The sequence below is a fragment of the Bubalus kerabau genome, chromosome X, assembly GCF_029407905.1.
Source record: "Bubalus kerabau isolate K-KA32 ecotype Philippines breed swamp buffalo chromosome X, PCC_UOA_SB_1v2, whole genome shotgun sequence".
Lineage (NCBI taxonomy): Eukaryota > Metazoa > Chordata > Mammalia > Artiodactyla > Bovidae > Bubalus > Bubalus kerabau.
This window is the reverse complement of record NC_073647.1, coordinates 64048548-64071192: the sequence shown is the minus strand read 5'-3', so window position 1 is coordinate 64071192 and position 22645 is coordinate 64048548. Positions and strand designations below refer to the sequence as shown.

The window sequence follows — 22645 nt, the reverse complement described above, 5'->3', positions numbered from 1 at the left end:
AAGAATATCCGTGAAGAACAACTTCATCTTTTCTTTTGCTGTCTGCTTCTGTCTATGCCTTCCCACTGTAGGATGAAATAAGAGCCAGTTAACAATTGTACCCCAATAACATGCACCAGTGACTTTCAAAATATGAGTCAACACTGTGTACATCTATTTTCTCAATGAGGAGAAAACAAAATGCTTTCTTCTTGTAACCCAGACCCTTGGTGATCCAGGTGCACATCATTTCGTCACACCAACCTTATCTCCCTCTTGCCCATCACTATAAATGCTTGTTTGTTTGTTTTTGTTGTTTTCATGAAAGGCCACTCTGTGATTGATAACCAATAATATTACTATGACTGATTTTCTTTTCTTTTGAATAAAAAATTTAAATTGAACTAATATTTGTGAATTAATCCTGCAATGCAGTTCTCCTGAAACCCTTAACGTCTTACTACTTTGTAAGGAATCACTTTCTCAAAGTCATCATCAGTACAGGAGACTACAATTCTGTGGCCAGGCGATGATGATACAGCTAATGCACGACCTAGTCACTGTAGCTGCTGCTTCTGGTGACGATTCTCTAAAGAAGCATTGGTCTCTATTTTCAGGTCTGATAAATTCCCCATCTGTAGCAGTCTTAAAGCAACAGGACAAAGGACTCGTGGCTATAAATGAAATACATTTCAGAACATACTGCCTCCTACATTATCTGGAATTCATTATTAACAACAAACTGTTTTTCCAAAATTAAATTTCAACAATTTTCCTATTTACTTTACAGAAGAAAAATTAAAAAATATAAAGCTGTTAGTAATAGGTATGTGTCAGGAATGGTTACATCATACAAAACCTATACAATAATACCTGTATTATCCAGAGCTGCCCTTTGCTGAGACCACATCCATTTAGAGTCCTTCTCCAGGATTTTCATTTCCATCCTCTTCCTCTTCATCAGAGTTTTCATACTGATCCTCACCCTCATCATTAGGGCAGAATGATGCAGACTTTGGGGTCAAAAGTTGGTGGGGAAAATATCCCAACTTAAAGTCAGCAGCAGAGTCTAGGCCTGAGAGAAGAGAAATATGTTTAAAGAAAGAAAAAAACAAAAAATAGCTAGACATGTTTCTACTGGTTGATACATTTCTAACCCCACCCGCACCCCCCAATTCTGCTGCCTGACAATTTTCACAAACGGTGTTCCCCTCTTTCCAGTAAATCTCACACACTATGCCTCTGATTATTTCTGGCCCCTTTGGAGAAGGGATCCGAACCATTTGATACTGATACCATTTTGCATGTGTGTTGTCAGAATCTCAATGGAAAACGTTCGTTTGATGTAAAGACAAATTCTATGCGGAAGCTCACGGATTCCTCAACTGCTGAAAAGTGCCCCTGTGCTACGTCATCATTTTCTCAGACCCTCCTACCGAGAATCTCCACATTTTTTAAAGCCATCGACCAAAAGGGAAGGATGCCATTTGTTTGCCCCTAGGGCTACAGTCCATCGGGTCGCTAAGAGTCAGACAGGACTGAGCGACTTCACTTTCACTTTTCACTTTTCACTTTCATGCACTGGAGAAGGAAATGGCAACCCACTCCAGTGTTCTTGCCTGGAGAATCCCAGGGACAGGGGAGCCTGGTGGGCTGCCGTCTATGGGGTTGCACAGAGTCGGACACGACTGAAGCGACTTAGCAGCAGCAGCAGGTTGGTAGAAGGCAGCATGCTTTTTCTTGAGACCATAAATGTCTATAGAATTGGGCTTCCACTTGTGCTGCCTTCCAATTGTGCCTGGAGGTTTTTGAGAGCTCTGACCCGCTGCTTAACCGCTAGAGACCTGCCTTTGAGCTGGATGGCCCCACGGGGTCCGCAAGGGCCTAAAGGCTCAGCCACCACATGCCCGCCTCGGCCCCTCCGGGACCACAGGCCTCGGCCTCCCAGTCCTCAGAGGCAGCAGTCAGGACCTCGCTCACCCAGAACTCGGCCTCCAACGCCAGTTCCTCTGCCTTCTAGGATGCAAGCCCCTCCGCAGGATCCCGCAGCTCCCAGGGTGGAGCGCCCTCCACTGGGTACTCACCCTGCAAGACTTTGCCTCCCTCTCCCAGGTCTTCCTGCTCCTGAGGAGGCACCGGACCTTCTCCAGGCTCCGAGGGTGCTTGGGAGCGGCCCCTGGCCATCAGGCGGTCAGTGGGAGGCCGGAACAGGACATGTCTGTTGTTACGGAAATTGCGTAGAAAGGAGTCGACCTGACTCCAGAACAGGGGCCCAAACCTCTCCGCAGGGAACTCAAGGCCTGCAACCACTGCCGCACCCTCCTGGTCATTCTCGTCCTCCTCTTCCATGTCTTCCTCTTCATCCACGTCCTCCAACTCGAAATCAGTCTCACCCTCTTCCTCATCCTCCTCCATCTCCTCTACATCTTCCTCCATCTCCTCCTCTTCTAACAGCTGTCTACCACATTCCTCTTCCACTGTGGCCTGTGGCCAACCCTGCTCCCCGAGCAGGGCTCTGGAGACCTCCAAGGAGGCCAGAAGAGCCGTGGCCTCCTCGACTCCTTCCATCCCCTCCCAAGCGGATGCCTGGACCCCAAGGAGACTGGGAGCCTGCAGTGATGTCTGTGGGGAAGATGGCAGCCGCCAGGCTGAATGTCGCGCTGAGGAGACGCTGTTGGCAGTGGGACCTTAGGGTGGGGGTGAGGCAGCAGAGACGACAGCTGCACGGGGAACAGGAGTTTGTGAAGGTGCTGGTGTGGGCCTACCCCCGCGACAGGAAAGGCAAGGGGGCGGCCCGCAGACTGGCCCACTAAGACAGAGGCTGAGCTGGCAGCGGACAGGTGCCAAACACCCTAATGGGCTGGCGATGGTAAGTGGAAGTGGAAGGGTCAACTGGGGACCACTTCCTCTAGCGCCAGCTCGAAGTTCATCTGCCAGGAGGCAAGGATTGGCGTGACCGCTGTCCAGTGAGTGATCAAGGCTTTCAGACTGCATGGAAGCCTTCCAGCCCCAGGTCTTACTTTGAGCCCACAGGAGTCCTTTCCTTTACATTGCACCCTTGCAAAAACAAAACGGCAATGTCCCTATAGGGCGGCACCCTGGGGTATGGGAACCTGGATGTGGTGCCCGGTTGCCACTATGTGACAGCTCAGGCCATCAGAGATACGCTCTTTTTTTTATAAGTTAATAGAGGCTCGCTAAAGCCTTGAGAAAGTACATCAAAAGAAAGAGAAGGAGAAATTGGAAAACATAAACTGAATTAAACGGGAGCACTGAATATGAAATAGAAAAAGTGAAACAAACTAGATAAAAGTTAAAGATCATCATATAGTCCTGTTGTTTTTAAGCATGGCTGCTCATTAGAAACATGTCTGTAGGTTTGGAGAATAAAAGCAATACCGTGGCATTTTTCAAAAAATTCCAAGAGAATTCTGATATGTGTCAGGATTCTAAAAAGTGATTACAGATTTTTGTATTAAGTGGTAATTTTGGTGATATAGAATTCTATTACTTTTCTGTTGACCAATCATGTTACAATGGTATTAAGTGAATAATGGTTGCATACTCACTAGTATGTATAATATATATACTTTAGAAAACATATTGTTTGCCTAACTAAAAAATTTATGACATTTTGATTCCTCTTGTTTGACTTAGTATGAATAGAATGATAGATTTCTAATTTTAAAAAAAAAGTATGCAACAAGCAACAAAGGTTACTGTATAGCACAGGGAGCTGTAGTTCCTTGGTCAGTCTCTTGAAATACCTATAATGGAAAATAATCTGACAAATAATATATGTGTATATGTATAACTGAATCACCTTGCTGTGCACCTGGAACATTGTGAGTCAACTACACTTCAATAAAAAGAATATATATATTAAGAAAAAAAAACGAGAAAGTGTTTAGATCACATACGAGCAACTGTTTAAACCTCCTGTGAGAGACAGAAAGAGAATTTGGAGGTTTTATGTTGTTAAAGGTACTTAGAAAAGAACATACAAGTTGACGTGGATGCAGTGGGAATGGAGAGTGGAAGGAATAAAACTAGGAGCTGAAAAGGGATTCATCAGGGCTCCCCAATTCACTTCAAAATTCCAAGAAATGAAGAGAGACTTCTTTTCATGACTGGGCTAAGCACTTGCTCTGCACTAAAGTGGGATAGCCCACTCCTCCCAAATTCATATGTTGAAACCCTTACCCACTCCACCCCACCCCCAGGTGATGGTATTTGGGAGTTAGGGCCTTTGATAGGAGACCCTGAGGACAATCACCTCTTCCCTACGTAGAACTTACGTATTATGGGTTTCACCCCTTATATCGGCCTTGCTTTGTTTTACCTAACTCATTATCAATATTTTCAGTGGGGATAGTCCATTGGGTCCCATGTTATCAAGCCCATTTCTGAGTGACAAAGACTCAATTAAACTTTATGAGCCATATGTCAGAGTGCCTATGCCCACTACAGGATCTTTTAGGACAATGGCTGCTATGATCTGGAGCTCTGAAACATCGCAATAATAAAATGCTTAAGGCAAATAAATCTATTGTCTCTCTTCAGTAGCTCCCTTAACACTACAGGGGCATCTTTTAAAAATTTAGTGGTATCTTCAAGAATTCCTCTATTTTGTCCCCAGTATTAAGTTCAAAAATTTTTCCTACATGATGCAGTTGAGCAGATGTTGAAATCAATTCCAAATCTATTTGTAGAAGTCTTAAGCCAATAATCACTTTTTATCTTTAAAAAGTATTACTGTGCTATTGTGGTAAATGTCACCTTTTTAAAGGGTATACTTCACAGGCATTTAGTACATTCACAATGCTGTTCAGCCAATCTCTCTGTTGTCCCCAAATAAATCATCACTCCTAAAGGAAACCCCATGCCAGTAATCAATCCTTCTCCATTTCCCCCTCACTGAAACCAGGCTCTGATAACCACTAATCTGCTCTTTACCTCTATGGACTTACCCTTTCTAGATAGTTGACAGAAATGAACTCCTACAATATGTGACCTTTTGTGTCCGGCCTCTCTCATTCCTTTTTACAGCTGAATGCTATGCCTTTGTACAGAGGGTCACTTTTGTCTATGAATGTGAAACAAGTTGAGGACAGGCTGATGGATACTCAGGATGTTTCCCATTGGGTTACGGTGAATAAGGCTGCTACTGACACGGGGATAGAACTTTTCGTTTGAATAGATACGTTCAACTCTTGGGCATATATAGCTAAGAGTGGAGTTGATGAGACAACCATAGGCTTTTTAACTTTTTTCAGGAGCTGCCGAACTGTTTTCTATAGCGACTTGTTGTCGTTCAGTCACTCAGTTGTGTCCGACTCTTTGCGATCCCACGGACTGCAGCACTCCAGGCTTCCCTGTCTTTCACCATCTCCATAAATGAGCACTAAAGTAAAGTTAATGCAATACTATCCTCTTTTTTGTCATTGGAGTTAACATTTTAAAAGTGTATTAGCACATAATAACATGCAGTATACCTTATGGAGTGGCACAGGGCTTTGTTACCATTGTTTTAAACAAAAGGGCAGTCCAAGTAGGATTTTATCCATGTAATGTCATTTGTAGGGCATCATATTACTTCTGATCAGTTTGTGCCGTGCTGTCTTTCTCCTATCTTTCTGCTAAAATTTTGTCTTTTAAAGGCCCTACGTGGCCTTCTAAGTAATCTTACTGGGGTTCACTCCAGTACGCAAAAGGCACATACATGACTCACTTTCAGGGAATCCATTTGGGCCTTGGGTTTCTGCTGAGACTTCTTAGAGAACACCCTTCAACTTCTTACAAGGGCTTTTATTTTTTTTAACCTTAAGGATCCCTGGGGTATTTGCCCAGATCTTCCTGAGGCCTAAACAGGATGTGGTCACACCCTTGACTTCATCTTTACACCATAATTTCCCAGAAGGCTTCTGGATTTGACCTTTGCCCAGAAGCTTTTTCTGAACTTTCACATCATTTGCTATCCAGGAGAGGCTGGGGATTTTCAAAGTAGCAGGTTCTGTCTCCTGTTTGCTTAAAAGAAATCCATCCTTCAGTGAAGTTCAAATTTCAATTACTTGGCATATTTCAGTCTCTTTTTCTTCTATCTAGTTAATTTAAAAGCACAAAGCTATCTATAACTGGAATATGTTAGAAATAGTTGGGTGAAATTGAAAACAACATACTAGGAGAACTGGAGTTTCCAGGGCTGTCCTCTCTTAGGCCAGGTGTATTAGTTTTCCATTGTGAAATAGGAAAACCAAATTACCACGTAAATAATATAAAGATAAACTATAGTAACATACTAATATAATCAAGAGAGTACCATCCCATTGACTTTTCCATATTCTGATGGTTAGGAGGAAGTCACAGCTTCAGCCCAGCTTAAGGGAAGGAGGCATATGAGAGTATGAATAACACAGAGGTTGAGGGTCACTTAGGGTCTGTGCACAGCACCTGGACTCCTCAAAGTTCTGTTCCAGCAAAGTGGGGAAAGCTTGGCCCCCAACACAGGCCACTTGGTCCCATTCCGGGCCCTGGACACAACCTCTTCCCCTCTCTACTCACTCTGAGCTTCATTCCTCACCTCCAGAGGCTTCACATGCTATATATGGATACTGAAGCACAGTTGTCTCCTGTTCCCCGAATACAGCCACCACCTCTTTGTCACCTCCCAGTCCTGGGAATATAACACTGGAAGTACCATCCAGCCCTCAGAAGCACAAATTCAGTGATGAGGAGCATGCAGGCTTCTTGGAGCTTGGGGTCCCTTGGGCACCAAATTCAGGGCCTCTGATACAAGACTGCTGGGAGAAATATCAATAACCTCAGATATGCAGATGACACCACCCTTATGGCAGAAAGTGAAGAAGAACTAAAGAGCCTCATGATGAAAGAGGAGAGTGAAAAAGTTGGCTTAAAGCTCAACATTCAGAAAACTAAGATCATGGCATCTGGTCCCATCGCTTCATGGCAAATAGATGGGGAAACAGTGGAAACAGTAGCTGACTTTATTTTTCTGGGCTCCAAAATCACTGCAGATAGTGATTGCTGCCATCAAATTAAAAGACGCCTACTCCTTGGAAGGAAAGTTATGACCAACCTAGACAGCATATTAAAAAGCAGAGACATTACTTTGTCAACAAAGGTCCGCTGGGAGGGATTGGGGGCAGGAGGAGAAGGGAACGACAGAGGATGAGATGGCTGGATGGCATCACCGACTCAATGGGCATGGGTTTGGGTGGACTCTGGGAGTTGGTGACGGACAGGGAGGCCTGGCGTGCAGTGGTTCATGGGGTTGCAAAGAGTCCCACACGCCTAAGCGACTGAACTGAACTGATACATGAAACAAATTTGGAGGCAGGCAGGGGGGTTCTCAGTGTGCACATCCCCTCGATTGCCCTTGGCTGTTTGCAGAGAGAGGAGGCTGGAAGCGGGTAGGAGTGGAACCTCTAAAGCGTGCGGCCTATTACAAGCCCCTCTAACCTGGATCTCAGAGCAGTGCTGGGATCAACAACCGGTTCAGCACAGGCACTGTGACAGCCAGCCTCTAGGAATGCCCCAAAGATCCTTGCCTCCTGGTGTTCATGTTCTACTGTAGAGCCTTATCTCATTTAATAAAGATGACCAAAAGACCCTGATGCTGGGAAAGATTGAGGGCAGGAGGAGAAGAGGGCGACAGAGGATGAGATGGTTGGATGGCATGACAGACTCAGTGGATATGAGTGTGAACAAACTCCAGGAGATAGTAAAGGACAGGGAAGCCTGATGTGCTGCAGTCCATGGGGACATAAAGAGTCAGACACGATTTAGCAACTGAACAACAACGTGACCAGCCGTTTGTTGCACAGCAATGGAAAAGTAAAATACATGTTGGCACTGAGAGTAGGGGTTCATGGTAAACAATAACAACAAAGAAAGGACTTTGAGAGAGTCTTCAGTTCAGTTCAGTCGCTCAGCCATGTCTGACTCTTTGCGACCCCATGAACTGCAGCACGCCAGGCCTCCCTGTCCATCACCATCTCCCGGAGTTCACTCAAACAAACGTCCATCGAGTCGGTGATGCCATCCAGCCATCTCATCCTCTGTCGTCCCCTTCTCCTCTTGCCCCCAATCCCTCCCAGCATCAGAGTCTTTTCCAATGAGCCAACTCCTCACACTAGGTGGCCAAAGTATTGGAGTTTCAGCTTTAGCATCAGTCCTTCCAAAGAACACCCAGGACTGATCTCCTTTAGAATGGACTGATTGGATCTCCTTGCAGTCCAAGGGACTCCCAAGAGTCTTCTCCAACACCACAGTTCAAAAGCATCAGTTCTTTGGCGCTCAGCTTTCTTCACAGTCCAACTCTCACATCCATACATGACCACTGGAAAAAAGGATAGCCTTGACTACATGGACCTTTGTTGGCAAAGTCATGTCTCTGCTTTTGAATATGCATTCTAGGTTCGTCATAACTTTCCTTCCAAGGAGTAAGCATCATTTAATTTCATGGCTGCAATCACCATCTGCAGTGATTTTGGAGCATTAGCGATAGTCAAAGATGCTTTGAAGAGAACCTTATCAGAAGCCCGGTTGAGGGCAATTATGGAGGCTGCCAGTGAGTTTCAGGAGAACTGCATTGCAGGATTAATTCACAAATATTAGTTCAATTTAGATTTTTTATTCAAAAGAAAAGAAAATCAGTCATAGTAATATTATTGGTTATCAATCACAGAGTGGCCTTTCATGAAAACAACAAAAACAAACAAACAAGCATTTATAGTGATGGGCAAGAGGGAGATAAGGTTGGTGTGACGAAATGATGTGCACCTGGATCACCAAGGGTCTGGGTTACAAGAAGAAAGCATTTTGTTTTCTCCTCATTGAGAAAATAGATGTACACAGTGTTGACTCATATTTAGAAAGTCACTGGTGCATGTTATTGGGGTACAATTGTTAACTGGCTCTTATTTCATCCTACAGTGGGAAGGCATAGACAGAAGCAGACAGCAAAAGAAAAGATGAAGTTGTTCTTCACGGATATTCTTGTTTCATTAGCCTAAAATACTAATTTTGTTTCAAAGTTTCAATGCCCCAAAGTGATACTAACTACTGACCTCTGACTTGACTCTTACCTTTTACAGATAATGTGATAGCATTGTTCACATTGGAAATAAAAGCTTGTTTGAAACTAATAAGCTGTAGTTTTTTTTTTTTTTTTCACATAAATACCGCTGACTCAAATCTATCATTGTTCTATTTTTTTGGCCCACCTTACTGTCACTGAAAGGGATTTCTTTCCGCTATTTGTCAAGCCTGTTTTAAATCCTTTTATTGCAGCCCCAAATAAATTAAAATATACGATTGTAAATAATTTGTGTGATGGTGCCCTAGCCTCTACTATATTTTATTGAAAGGAACTGATGGATGACCTAGCTTGCCTGGAACAGCAGCATCAGCATCCGCTGGGAACTTGTTTGCAATGCACATTCTCAGACCCTGCTCCAGACCTACTGAGTTGGAAATTCTGAGGGTAGGCCGCTAGCCATCAGGGTTTTACAGTCCTCCAGGTGCTACTGAAGCACACTGAAGTTTCAGAACCACTGCTTTAGAGCAGTGGGGAAAAGGTTTACTACACCCACTGCAGGATCATCCTTAATTCACTGACTTGGTACTGTTGCAGGTAAACTAAACAGGGTGGTAAGATCTGGACTTAGGACGACACTAGAATTCTCAGGGGCTTGAGACACAAAGGGGTGTGTTAGTGACCTAAGGTTACCGTAACAAATTGCCACAAACCAGATGGCTTAAGACAACAGAAATACGTTATCTCAGTTCTGGAGGCCAGAAGTCTGAGGTCAAGGTATCAGCAAGGGTGGTCCCTTCCAGAGGCTCTGAGGCAGAATCTGTTTCACACCTCTCTCCTAATTTCTGGTGGTTGCTGTCAAACGTTGGTATCACTTGCCTTGTAAGTAACGTGATTCCCATCTCCATCGTCACATAGCGTTTTCCCCTGTCTGTTTCTGTGTCCTTTCCCTTCTCAGAGGAATACCAGTCATACTGAATTAAAGTGAAAGTGAAGTCGCTCAGTCGTGTCTGACTCTTTGCAACCCCTTGAAACTGTAAATGTGACCTTATTTGGAAGTAGGGTATTTGCAGGTATAATAGATTTAAGATGAGGTCATACTGTATTAGAGTGGGCCATTAATTCAGTACCCCTGGAGAAGGAAATGGCAACCCACTCCAGTATTCTTGCCTGAAGAATCCCATGGACAGAGGAGCTTGGTGGGCTACAGTCCATGGGTCGCAAAGATTCGGACACGACTGAGTGACTGAACTGAACTGATATATGAAACAAGTTTGGAGGCAGGCAGGTGGGTTCTCAGTGTGCACATCCCCTCGATTGCCCTTGGCTGTTTGCAGACAGATGAGGCTGGAAGAGGGTAGGAGTGGAACCTCTAAAGCATGCGGCCTATTACAAGCCCCTCTAACCTGGATCTTAGAGCAGTGCTGGGATCAACAACCGGTTCAGCACAGGCACTGTGACGGCCAGCCTCTATCAATGCCCCAAAGATCCTTGCCTCCTGGTGTTCATGTTCTACTGTAGAGCCTTATCTCATTTAATAAAGATGACCAAAAGACCCTGATGCTGGGAAAGATTGAGGGCAGGAGGAGAAGTGGGCGACAGAGGATGAGATGGTTGGATGGCATGACAGACTCAGTGGATATGAGTGTGAACAAGCTCCAGGAGATAGTGAAGGACAGGGAAGCCTGATGTGCTGCAGTCCATGGGGACATAAAGAGTCAGACACGATTTAGCAACTGAACAACAACGTGACCAGCCGTTTGTTGCACAGCAATGGAAAAGTAAAATACATGTTGGCACTGAGAGTAGGGGTTCATGGTAAACAATAACAACAAAGAAAGGACTTTGAGAGAGTCTTCAGTTCAGTTCAGTCGCTCAGCCATGTCTGACTCTTTGCGACCCCATGAACTGCAGCACGCCAGGCCTCCCTGTCCATCACCATCTCCCGGAGTTCAAACAAACGTCCATCGAGTCGGTGATGCCATCCAGCCATCTCATCCTCTGTCGTCCCCTTCTCCTCCTGCCCCCAATCCCTCCCAGCATCAGAGTCTTTTCCAATGAGTCAACTCCTCACACTAGGTGGCCAAAGTATTGGAGTTTCAGCTTTAGCATCAGTCCTTCCAAAGAACACCCGGGACTGATCTCCTTTAGAATGGACTGGTTGGATCTCCTTGTAGTCCAAGGGACTCCCAAGAGTCTTCTCCAACACCACAGTTCAAAAGCATCAGTTCTTCGGCGCTCAGCTTTCTTCACAGTCCAACTCTCACATCCATACATGACTACTGGAAAAACCATAGCCTTGACTAGATGGACCTTTGTCGGGATAATTACCCACTAATTATGATTAGTCGTTAAGTCATGTCCGACTCTTTTGTGACCCCCATATACTGTAGCCTGCAAGGCTCCCCTGATCATGGAATTTCCCAGGCAAGAATACTGGAGTGGGTTGCCATTTCCTACTCCAGGGGATCTTCCTGGCCCAGGGATCAAACTTGCATGTCCTGCATTGGCAGGTGGATTCTTTATTGCTGAGCCAGCAGGGAAGCCCCTCAACTTTACTAGGTAATCTCAAATATCTTTCAAAATGATTGTACCGGTTTATATTCCCAATAGCAGGAAATGAGAATTCTACTTGCTCCACATTCTTGCCTACTTAGAGCATAATTACTGTCATTATCTTTTTTAAGTCGTAAGATTTTTGTTTTGTTTTTAATATTTATTTGACTGCGTTGGGTCTTGGTTGTGGCAGGTGGGATCTTTGTTCCAGTGCGCGTTGTGGCACGTGGGCTCAGTAGTTGCAGCTCTCTAATTGTGAGACGTGAGCTTAGCTGCTCAGCAGCATGTGGGATCTTAATTCCCTGTGTGCATGTATGATTAGTCATTCAGTTGTGTCTGACTCTTTGAGACCCATTGGACTGTAGTCCTCCAGGCTCCTAAATCCCCAAATATTGGGATTCTCCAGGCAATAATACTGGAGTGGGTTGCCATGCTCTCCTCCAGGAGCTCTTCCTGACCCAGGGCTCGAAGCTGCATCTCCTGTGTCTCCTGCACTGAAGGAGGATTCTTTTTACCCACCCACTAGCTGTTTGGAAAGCCCCTTAATTCCCTGACCAGTGACCAAACCTGCTTTTCCTGCATTGCCAGGCAGGTTCTTAACCATCAACAACCAGGGAAGTCCCAACAATATATACTATATGAGGCCATTGTTAAGGGCCGCCCTGGTGGCTTAGATGGTAAAGAATCTGCTTGCAGTGCAGGAGACCTGGGTTCAATCTCTGTGTCAGTCTGTCCTCTGGAGAAGGGAATGGCTAGCCACTCCCGCATTCTTGGGGCTTCCTTGGTGGCTCCGATGGCAAAGAATCTGCCTGCGATGCAGGAGATCTGGCTTTGATCCCTGGGTCAGGGAGAACCACTGGAGAAGGGAATAGCAACCTCACTCCAGGATTCTTGCCTGGAGAATTTACAAAATTTAAAACTGGCCTGCATAAATAGATGATACGAGTATACAAAACAGCTGGGGGTATGAAGAAAAAGAATGAGAGACTTGTGGGAGGTGGTCATTTTTATTTAACTCAGGTATTTACAAGTTAAAGAACTCTTTTCCTGAATAATACCACATAACTGGCATAATCAGGAGGGTGGGAAGCGAGGAAGCCACTGGACTACTCTGTTTCTGCTGAGACCATCACAGATTTTGGCTGCGAGACCACACTGACTCCTTCTCCATCTATACAGTCAAAGTAGATGTCTCATGCCTTGCCTTTTGATACCCACAAAGCGAGGAACTGTACCCCGGGACCTCTATGGTCACTGATGCAAAAGAAGTGAAATTTTATGAGCCCACACTCACTAACAGAAAACAGAAACCACAGGAGAATCACGGAATACACCTCATTCTCCTTCCAAGTCTCACGGGTGTTTCTTATCTACTTGGAAGAAGCTTATAGTCATGGAATCTAGGCCATCCAGGCAAGACGTCAGGAAAGGGAGACTTGGTTTCCAACTTCTATCAAGACTTACCTGGTGTAATTGGGATTGGGATGGAGTCAGGTGAGCTAATCTATGACATTTGCCCCAGGATGTAAAACTGAAGGTGGAGATGCCAGTTTGGAGGCCATGGTAGTAGTCCACCTGAGAGATGATGGTGTCTTGGATCAGGGTGACAAAAGCAAAGGTAGTTAGGAAGTGGTTGGATTTACATTTTACTCAGAAAACAGGACTCGCCTGTACATTATGGCAGGGTTGAGGGAAAGAAAAAAAAGGGCTGAGGATCAATACTTCCTGTCACTCCTGTCCTAGACATCCAGTTTTCTTTGCAAACCCTCAAGCCTGGTCTAGGAGCCCCTCTGATGTATATCACCATATCATGTGTTTGGGAATTCCTTGTTTCATCATCTGTATTTCTACTACACAGTCATATCCCCAGGGGTCGATGTGTGTGACCCTCTGTACATGGGCATAGCATTCAGCCGCAAAAAGGAATGAGAGAGGCCAGACACAAAAGGTCACATATTGTAGGATTTTATTTCTCTCAGCTATCTAGAAAATGTAAGTTCATAGAGGTAAACAGAAGATTAGTAGTTATCAGAGCCTGGTTGCAGTGAGGGGGAAATGGAAAAGGACTGATTACTGGCATGGGGTTTCCTTTAGGAGTGATGATTTATTTAGGGACAACAGAGAGAATGGCTGAGAAGCATTGTGAACGTACTAAATGCCTGTGACATTCACCACAATAGTGCAATCATATTTTTAAACATAAAAAGCGCTTATTGGCTTAAGACTTCTGCAAATAGATTGGGAATTGACTTCAACAAATGCTGGGCTTCCTTTGGGGCTCAGCTGGTAAAGAATCCTCCTGCAATGTGGGAGACCTGGGTCTGATCCCTGGATTTGGAAGATCCACTGGAGAAGGGAATGGCTACCCACTCCAGTACTCTAGCCCGGAGAGTTCCATGGACTGTGTAGTCCATGGGGTCGCAGACAGTCGGACATGACGTGACTGAGTAACTTTCACTTTCACTTTTCAGCAAATGCTGAAATGCATGCTTTAGGAAAACGCTTTGAACATAATACTGGGGAACAAAATAGAGGAATACTTGAAGATATCACTAAATTTTTAAAAGATGCCCCTATAGGGTTAAGGGAGCTACTGAAGAGAGCCAATAGATGTATTTGCCTCAAGAATTTTATGATTGTGGTGTTTCAGTGCTCCAGATGATAGCAGCCACGCTCCTAAAATATCCCCTAGTGGGCATAGGCACTCGGACATATGGCTCATAAAGTTAAATTGAGTCTTTGTCACTTAGAAATGGGCTTGACAGCTTGGGACCCAATGGACTATCCCCATTGAAAATATTAAATATGAGCTAGGTAAAAGAAAACAAGGCCGGTATAAGGGGTGAAATCTATAATGCATAAGCTCTATATAGGGCAAGGTTGATTATCTTCACTGTGTCTCCTACTAAAGGCCATAACTCCCAAATACCATCACCTGGGAGATGGAGTGGGTAAACATTTAATATATGAATTTGGGAGGGGGTGTCACTGTTTAGTGTAGAGCAGGTGATTAGCCCAGTCATGAAAAGAAGTCTCTCTTCACTTCTCGGAGCCTTGAAGTGAATTGGGGAGCCCCGATGAATCCCTTTTCAGCTCCTATTTTTACTCCTTCCACTCTCCAGTCTCCATTCTCGAGGCATCCATGTCAACTTGTATGTTCATTTCTAAGTAACTTTAGCAACATTAAAACCTGCAAAGTCTCTTTCTGTCTGTCACAGGAGGTTGAAACAGTTGTTCATATGTGATCTATGCACTTTATCTTTTTTTCTTTATATTTACCTATATATAAAGAAAATAAATAAATAAATAAATAAATATATGTGTGTATATATATACGTACTATTGATGTATAGTTGACTTACAAAGTTCCAGGTGCACAGCAAGGTGATTATATTATACATATACACATATATTATTTTTCAGTTTGTTTTCCATTATAGGTATTTCAGGAGATTGACAAAGGGACTACAGTTCCCAGTGCTATATAGTAAAACTTTGTTGGTTGTTGCACACCTTTTTTTTAAAATTAGAAATCTAGCATTCTATTCATACTAAGTCAAACAAGTGGAATCAAAATGTCATAAATTTTTTAGTTAGGCAAACATTAATAAGTTTTCTAAAATATATATTATACGTACTAGTGAGTAGCTCTTATTCACTTAATACCATTGTTCCATGAGTGGTCAACATAAAAGTAGGAGAGTTCTATACCACCAAAGATACCATTTAATAGAAAAACCTGACACATATCAGAATTATCTTAGAAGTTTTTGAAAAATGCCAAGGTATTGCTTTTATTCTCCAAAGCTACAGCTATGTTGCTAATGAGCAGCCATGCTTAAAATCAACTGGACCATATGATGACCTTTTAGTTTTACGTAGTGTGTTTCATTTTTTCTATTTCACATCCAGTGCTCCCGTTTAATTCAGTTTATGTTTTCCAATTTCTCCACCTCTTACCTTTGATGTTCTTTCTCAAGGCTTTATGAACTTTTTAAAATAAGTGTATCTGTGATGACCTGAGTTGTCACAAGGTGGCAACTGGGGACCACACCCAGCTTCCCATACCCCAGGGTGCCGCCTGTAGGGACATTGCCATTTCGTTTTTGCAATGGTGCAATGTAAAGGACAGAGAAGGCAATGGCACCCCACTCCACTACTCTTGCCTGGAAAATCCCATGGACGGATGAGCCTGGTATGCTGCAGTCCATGGGTCGCTAGGAGTCGGACATGACGGAGCGACTTCACTCACTTTTCACTTTCATGCATTGGAGGAGGAAATGGCAACCCACTCCAGTGCTCTTGCCTGGAGGATCCCAGGGATGGGGGAGCCTGGTGGGCTGCCGTCTATGGGGTCACACAGAGTCGGACCCGACTGAAGCGACTTAGCAGCAACAGCTGCAGCAATGTAAAGGAAGGGACTCCTGAGGGCTCAAAGTATGACCTGGTGCTGGAAGGCTTCCATGCAATCTGAAAGCCTTGATCACTCATTGGACGGTGGTCATGCCAATCCTTGCCTCCTGGCAAATGAGCTTAGAGCTGGCGCTGGAGGAAGTGGTCGCGGTTGACCCTTCCAGCTCCACCTACCGTCGCCAGCCCATCAGGGTCTTTCCCGCCTTGTCCACCGCCAGCTCAGCTTCGGTCTTGGTGGGCCAGTCTGCGGGCCACCCCCTCACCATTCCTGTTGTGGGGCCCACACCAGCAAGTCGCAGACTCCTGTTCCCTGTGCAGCCGACGTCTCTGCTGTCCCCACCCCCACCCTGCGGTCCCACTGCCAACAGCGTCTCCTCAGCGCAACACTCAGCCCTGCGGCCGCCATCTTCCCCACAGACCTCACTGCAGGACGATCACTGTCTGGCACGTCTCTCCTGCCATGTCTGCCATAGAGGAGCACTATTGGATCCCAGGTGGCCCGGATAGAGCTGGTGGCGGGGCGGGCCGTGACCCCAGTCTCCTTGGGGTCCAAGCATCTGCTTGGGAGGGGACGGAAGGAGTCGAGGAGGCCACGGCTCTTCTGGCTTCCTTGGAGGTCTCCAGAGCCCTTCCCGGGGAGCAGGGTTGGCCACAGGCCGCAGTGGAAGAGGAATGTGGTAGAGAGCCGTTAGAGGAGGAGGAGATGGAGGAAGATGTAGAGATGCAGGAGGACGAGGAAGAGGGTGAGATTGACTTCGACTTGGAGGACGTGGAGGAGGAGGAGCACCTGTCTGGAGAGGGCGAGGAAGAGGAGGACGACAGTGAGCAGGAGGGTGCAGCAGGGGTAATAGGCCTTGGGTTCTGCGTGGAGACGTTTGGGCCCCTGTTCTGGAGTGACGTCGACTCCTTTCTACACAATTTCCATGGCAACAAACGTGTCCTGTTCCGGCCTCCCACTGACCGCCTGATGGCCAGGGGCCGCTCCCAGCCACCCTTGGAGCCTGGAGAAGGTCCGGTGCCTCCTCAGGAGCAGGAAGACCTGGGAGAGGGAGGCAGAGTCTTGCAGGGTGAGTACCCGGTGGAGGGCGGTCCAGCCTGGGAGCTGCGGGATCCTGCGGAGGGGGTTGCTTCCTAGAAGACAGAGGAACCAGCAGTGGAGGCCGAGTTCTGGGCGAGGAAGCCCTGACTGCTGCCTCTGAGACTGGGAGGTTGAGGCCTGTGATCCCGGAGGGGCTGAGGCGGGCAAGTGGTGGCTGAGCCCTTGTGGGGCCATTGAGCTCAAAGGCAGGTAGGTCTCTAGCTGTCACGCAGTGGGTCAGAACTCTCAAAAACCTCCGGGCACAATTGCCACAAGTGGAAGCCCAGTTCTGTAGACCTTCATGGTCTCGAGAAAAAGCATGCTGCCTTCTACCAACCTAGAGGCAAACAAGTGGCATCCCTCCCTTTTGGTCAACGGCTTTAACAAATGTGAATATTCTCGGTAGGAGGATCTGAGAAAATGATGACATAGCACAGGGGCACTTTTCAGCGACTGAGGAATCTGTGAGCGTCCCCATAGAATTTGTCTTTAAGTCAAAGGAGCATTTTTTCCCTTGAAGTTCCGACAAACCCATACAAAATGGTACCAGTATCAAATGATTCGGATCCCTTCTCCAAAGGGGCCAGAAATAATCAGAGAGATCTGTGTGCCGATCTACTGGAGAGAGGGGGAAAATGTTTGTGAAAATTGTCAAGCAGCAGACATGATGGGAGGCTAGAAATGTATCCAGGTATTATTTGTTGTTTCTTTTATTAAACCTATTTCTCTTCTCTCAGGCCTAGACTCGGCTGCTGATTTTCAGTTGGGATATTTTCCCTGCCAACTTTGGACTCCAATGTCTGCATCATTCTGCCCCAATGATGATGGTGAGGATCAGTATGAAAACACTGATGAAGAGGAAGAGGCTGGAAAGGAAAAACCTGAAGGACTCTGAATGGATGTGGTCTCAGCAAAAAGCAGCTCTGGATAATACAGGTATTATTGTATAGGCTTTCGTACGACATAACCATTCCTGACACATACCTGTTAAAAACAGCTTTATATTTTTTAATTTTTCTTCTGTAAAGTAAATAAGAAAATTGTTGAAATTTAATTTTGGAAAAACAGTTTATTGTTAATAATGAATTCTAGATAATGTAGGAGGCAGTGTGTTCTGAAATGTATTTCATTTATTGCCACAAGTCCTTTGTCCTGTAGCTTTAAGTCTACTACAGAGGGAAATTTACCAGACCTGGAAATGGAGACCAGTGCTTGTTTAGAGAATGGTCACCAGAAGCAGCAGCTACAGTGACTAGGCCATGCATTAGCTGGGTCATCATCACCTGGCCACAGAATTGTAGTCTCTTGTACTGGCAATGACTTTGAGAGAGCGATTCCTTACAAAGTAGTGAGATGTTAAGGGTTTCAAGAGAACTGCACTTCAGGATTAATTCACAAATATTAGTTCAATTTAGATTTTTTATTCAAAAGAAAAGGAAACTAGTCTCAGTAATATTATTGGTTGTCACTGAGTTGGTAATTAAATCTTTGTTTCGCTTTCCTCTATTCATTCATCTTTTAGTCTCTCTCACTCACTCTCTCACTCTTTCTTAGTTTTCATGCATGTGGATGTTTGATAAAGCCTCATCCTCATTTTACACATGTGGAAGCTGAAGGTCTGGAAATATAAGGGATTGATGATTTGTGCAAGGAACACCAGTTTTCAAGGTGGAATGACTTATTTAAATCACAGTGTGGCCTTTCAAGGAAACAGCAAGCATTTATAGTGGTGGGCAAGAGGGAGATAAGTTTTGGGTGAGCAGTGATGTGCTCCCTGATCACCAAGGGTCTGGGATACAAGAAGAAAACATTTTTGTTTTCTCCTTGTTGAGAAAATAGATGTACATAGTATTGACTCATGTTTAGAAACTCACTGCATGTTATTGAGGTACAATTGTTAACTGGCTCTTATTTCATCCTACAGTGGGAAGGCAGAGGAAGAAGCAGACAGCAAAAGAAAAGATGAATCTGTTCTTCATGGATATTCTTGTTTTCATTAGCCTGAAATACTAATTTTGTTTCAAAGTTTCAATGCCCCAAAATGATATTAACTATTGACATCTGACTTTACTCTTGCCTTTTACAGAAAATTGATAGTATTGTTCACATTGGAAATAAAGCTTGTTTGAAATTAATTCTCCCTTAGCCCAGTCAAGTTGACACGAAAATTAACCATCATAATTCCTGTGGAGAATACTCACCCTGTACATTGCCCATGAGATGACATACTTACAGGATGATGACCTTCCCCGTATAACAAAGACAATTTGAACAGGTCCTAGGTGTCAGGGTGCTCTAACAAACACATTTGTTAACAAATGTATTTTCTTAATTAAGAATGAAATGGATAACATGTTTATAAAGTAGTCTTTCAAGGTAAGTTAGAGAAAAAGGTATTCTAAAGGCCAGTGACTAGAGGCCCATCCCTTTGTCTCAATTTATTCTGCTCCTGCCCAAGGTCAAGATTGATTATCTCTAACTTGGATCATTAACAGCCTCATTCTCTCTGATTTTCTGCACTTTCACTATGATGTGTCTAGGAGTGAATTTTTGTTTTTTATCCTGCCTAGAACTCACTGAGCGTTTAGAATCGGTGCATTTCACTTGCTCTGAAAAATCCTTGGCCATCATTTTCTTCCCCATTTCTCTCTCCTGTCTTTCTGGGATTTGAATTAAACATATACTGTGTATCTCTTATCCTACTGTTTTTCATATTAATTTATTTCTCCAGGCAGAATTCTGGATGATTTCTTCTACTCTATCTTCCAATTCAATAATTGTCTTCGGTTTATTTTTCTTGATTACATTTATCACGATCTAATGGTTATGCCAAGTTTTATTTATTTATTTATTTTTTGCTGAGCTTCATGGCTTGTGGGATCTTCCTTTCTCGACCAGGGATTAAAACCAAGCCACTGCAAAGCACAGTGAACGCATGAGTCCTAATGGCTGGAGACCAAGAGAATTCAGTCTCTGCTGCTTTTTATGATTTTCTGTTCCCTGAAGATATTTTAAAACATACTTTTTAATTTTTTGAAATATGGGCCATAGTGATTATACTCTACTCTTCATTCTGGCTGTCACTTACAACATATGTTTTTTTCCTTCTGTGCCTACATAAGGTACAGGGCTTGAAGTTCCTTGGATCACTACAGTGATGTATATCCAGGCTGCAATTTATTCCAGTGCTTGTTACTTGTGGTTCACTATTACCTGAAAGGGGTAGTCACTTATTTTCAGCTTAAAGTGGTGGCAGAGCTCATCAGACCTACTCATTGGAGCTGTGGGATTTGACTTTCATTTTCTTTTCCCATGAGGCCACCAAAACCACAGATCAGTTCCATAATTCTTTCTTCTAGATTCAGCTAATGCCCTCAGGAAAAACTGGCTCTGAGTGCTGGGCTTTCTTATTTGGGGTCTTGTCTTCTTGAAGATTTTAGTCTCATAGTTTCTTAGTGCTTAACAAAGATACTTTCTTTATACATTTCATCCAGTAATTTTTAGTTGTCCTCATTGGGGTGGTTAGTCCAAATTACTAAGCCTGCCATTACTGTAAGCAGAGGTGTTCACCACCCTCCTAACTTCTCTCCTTGTCACCAATCTCTCTTTCTTTCAGTTTCTCCTCTAGAAAGTAACTGAAAGTTTCTTCCTGATGGTGTTATTTTCCTGCACAAATCCTCCAAAAGCTTGCTGCTAAATGTAAATTAGAAATCAAATTCCTCAGTTTGGACAAGCAGATCGAAAATGCTCTTTCTGAGAAAGTACTGTATAGCGCAGGGAACTCTGCTCAATACACTGTGGTGACCGAAATGGAAAGGAATTCTAAAATAGAGGGGTAACTGATTCACTTTGTTATACAGCAGAAGCGGCTATAACATTGTAAAGCAACTCTACTCCAATAAAAATTAACTTAAAAATAAAAGAAGAGATGTGGATGGAAAGTGGAGTATGTGGAGTAGATTATGGAGAGAAAACATGAAGAAACGTTCTCTGCCAGTTACTGAGAAGTCTGAAATTTTTAAAGTAAGAAAATGATGTGATTTTATTTGGATTTAGACATGGCACTTGACTGGCAGTATGGAAATTGTGTAAGTGTCATAAATAGAATGTCTGCATCCCCCCAAAATCTGTATGTTGACATCTTAATTCCCAAGGCAATGGTATTAGACGGTGGAGTGTATGGGAGGGGCCTAGGTCATAAGGGTGGAGTCCTCACGAATGTGATTAGCGCCTCATTTAAGAGGGTCCAGAGAGATACTCTGCCCCTTCTGCCAAGTGAGGACATAGTGAAAAGTTGGCATTTAAGATCCAGGAAGTGGACTTCAGGAGACACCAAATCTACTGGTGCCTTGATCTTGGATAAACTGGCTTCTAGGACTGTGAAAAATAAATGTTTGCTGTTTATAAAATAAAGCATTCTTTCTTAGCTTCATTTATTCACTGAGTAGGTATTTTCTGTGCACTGAATGTGTGGCCCTCACTAGGCCAGATGCTTCCTATTCTTTTGCTTCTTACTTCATTTACCTCTTGTCTTACCTCCCAATGCACCTTATACTTTAGCAAAACTGAAATACTCATTGTCATGTGACAGAGCTGGGTCAGATAACAGATAGGTTAACTCCTAGGTCAGTGATATTTCCTCTACCTCAAAATACGATATTCATGTCTAAGTCATAATACATATTCATGTTTAAGTCCATTCAATCTAGATATCCGTGTACATTCTAATAAATGACCAAGACAAAAACTCAAAAAGCACAAAGTGACTTTCTCATATTCCTTACTGTCTTTTGGAATCTTGCTCATATATATCTGGGATGTAAGCTCTGGAAAGAAATTCATTTTTGCCATCAAGCTTTTGGTAATTTCCATAGTCACAAGGGGGTCTTCCTTGGTGGCCCGGTGGTAAAGAACCCACCTGCCAATGGAGGAGACACGGGTTCGATCCCTGGGCTGGAAAGATCCCCTGAAGAAGGAAATGGCAGCCCACTCCAGTATTTTGCCTGGGAAATCTTAGGGACAGAGAAGACTACAGTGGGGTCCCGAGAGTCAGACACAACTTAGTAAGTAAACTAAAACAGTAAAACTGTGAGGCTTTTCTGTCTACATGTTGGGGCCAGGATGCTGGAGCATTAGAGTGGCCTGCTCTCCAGGGGCTAACTGCCTTGAAGATCTGATACACTGACTTTTGCCTCCTTCCCCTTCTGTGATGCCAGCCAAGAAGCCTCACGTCAACTTTGCACCCCTTAGCTATGGGAGGGGGGCACTCCAGGTGCCCAATTTCTGTCCTGATGACCCTCCAGAGCCCTATCATAAAACTCATTGACTGAACCTCTTCTACCCTTTCCAGAAGAGAGGCACTTGGGTTGCCTGGAAGCCCAAGGATCTCAGAACAATCCCCAGTCAACTATCTTCTGATCCCTCAAAGTTGTCTAGAGCTTTCAGAATTCAACATGGACAGTCCATTTACTCCTTTCACAATGAAAAGCAAACTCTTGGGCATGTGCTGTTTGAAGAGAAAAGCAGATTTTGCATTTTTGCAGAGGGAAGGTGTAGGGTGG

General features: G+C 44.2%; 1 protein-coding gene across 1 annotated transcript; it reads left to right on the top strand.

Moving 5' to 3' along the window:
• The first annotated feature begins 16148 nt into the window (after positions 1 to 16148).
• LOC129639223 (tau-tubulin kinase 1-like) lies at positions 16149 to 19219 on the top strand. Its single transcript, XM_055564256.1, has 3 exons — positions 16149 to 17073; positions 17822 to 18020; positions 19009 to 19219. Exons 1-2 carry the CDS (start codon positions 16467 to 16469, stop codon positions 17977 to 17979), a joined length of 765 nt encoding a protein of 254 aa, XP_055420231.1. The 5' UTR covers positions 16149 to 16466; the 3' UTR covers positions 17980 to 18020; positions 19009 to 19219.
• The last annotated feature ends 3426 nt before the right edge of the window (positions 19220 to 22645 follow it).

Bases quoted from the DNA above. Each gene is read 5' to 3' on its own strand.
- LOC129639223 (XM_055564256.1), top strand. From the start codon at position 16,467: ATGTCTGCCATAGAGGAGCACTATTGGATCCCAGGTGGCCCGGATAGA. The intron at 17,074-17,821 runs GTGAGTACCCGG...CTCTTCTCTCAG, and splicing joins GGGAGGCAGAGTCTTGCAGG to GCCTAGACTCGGCTGCTGAT.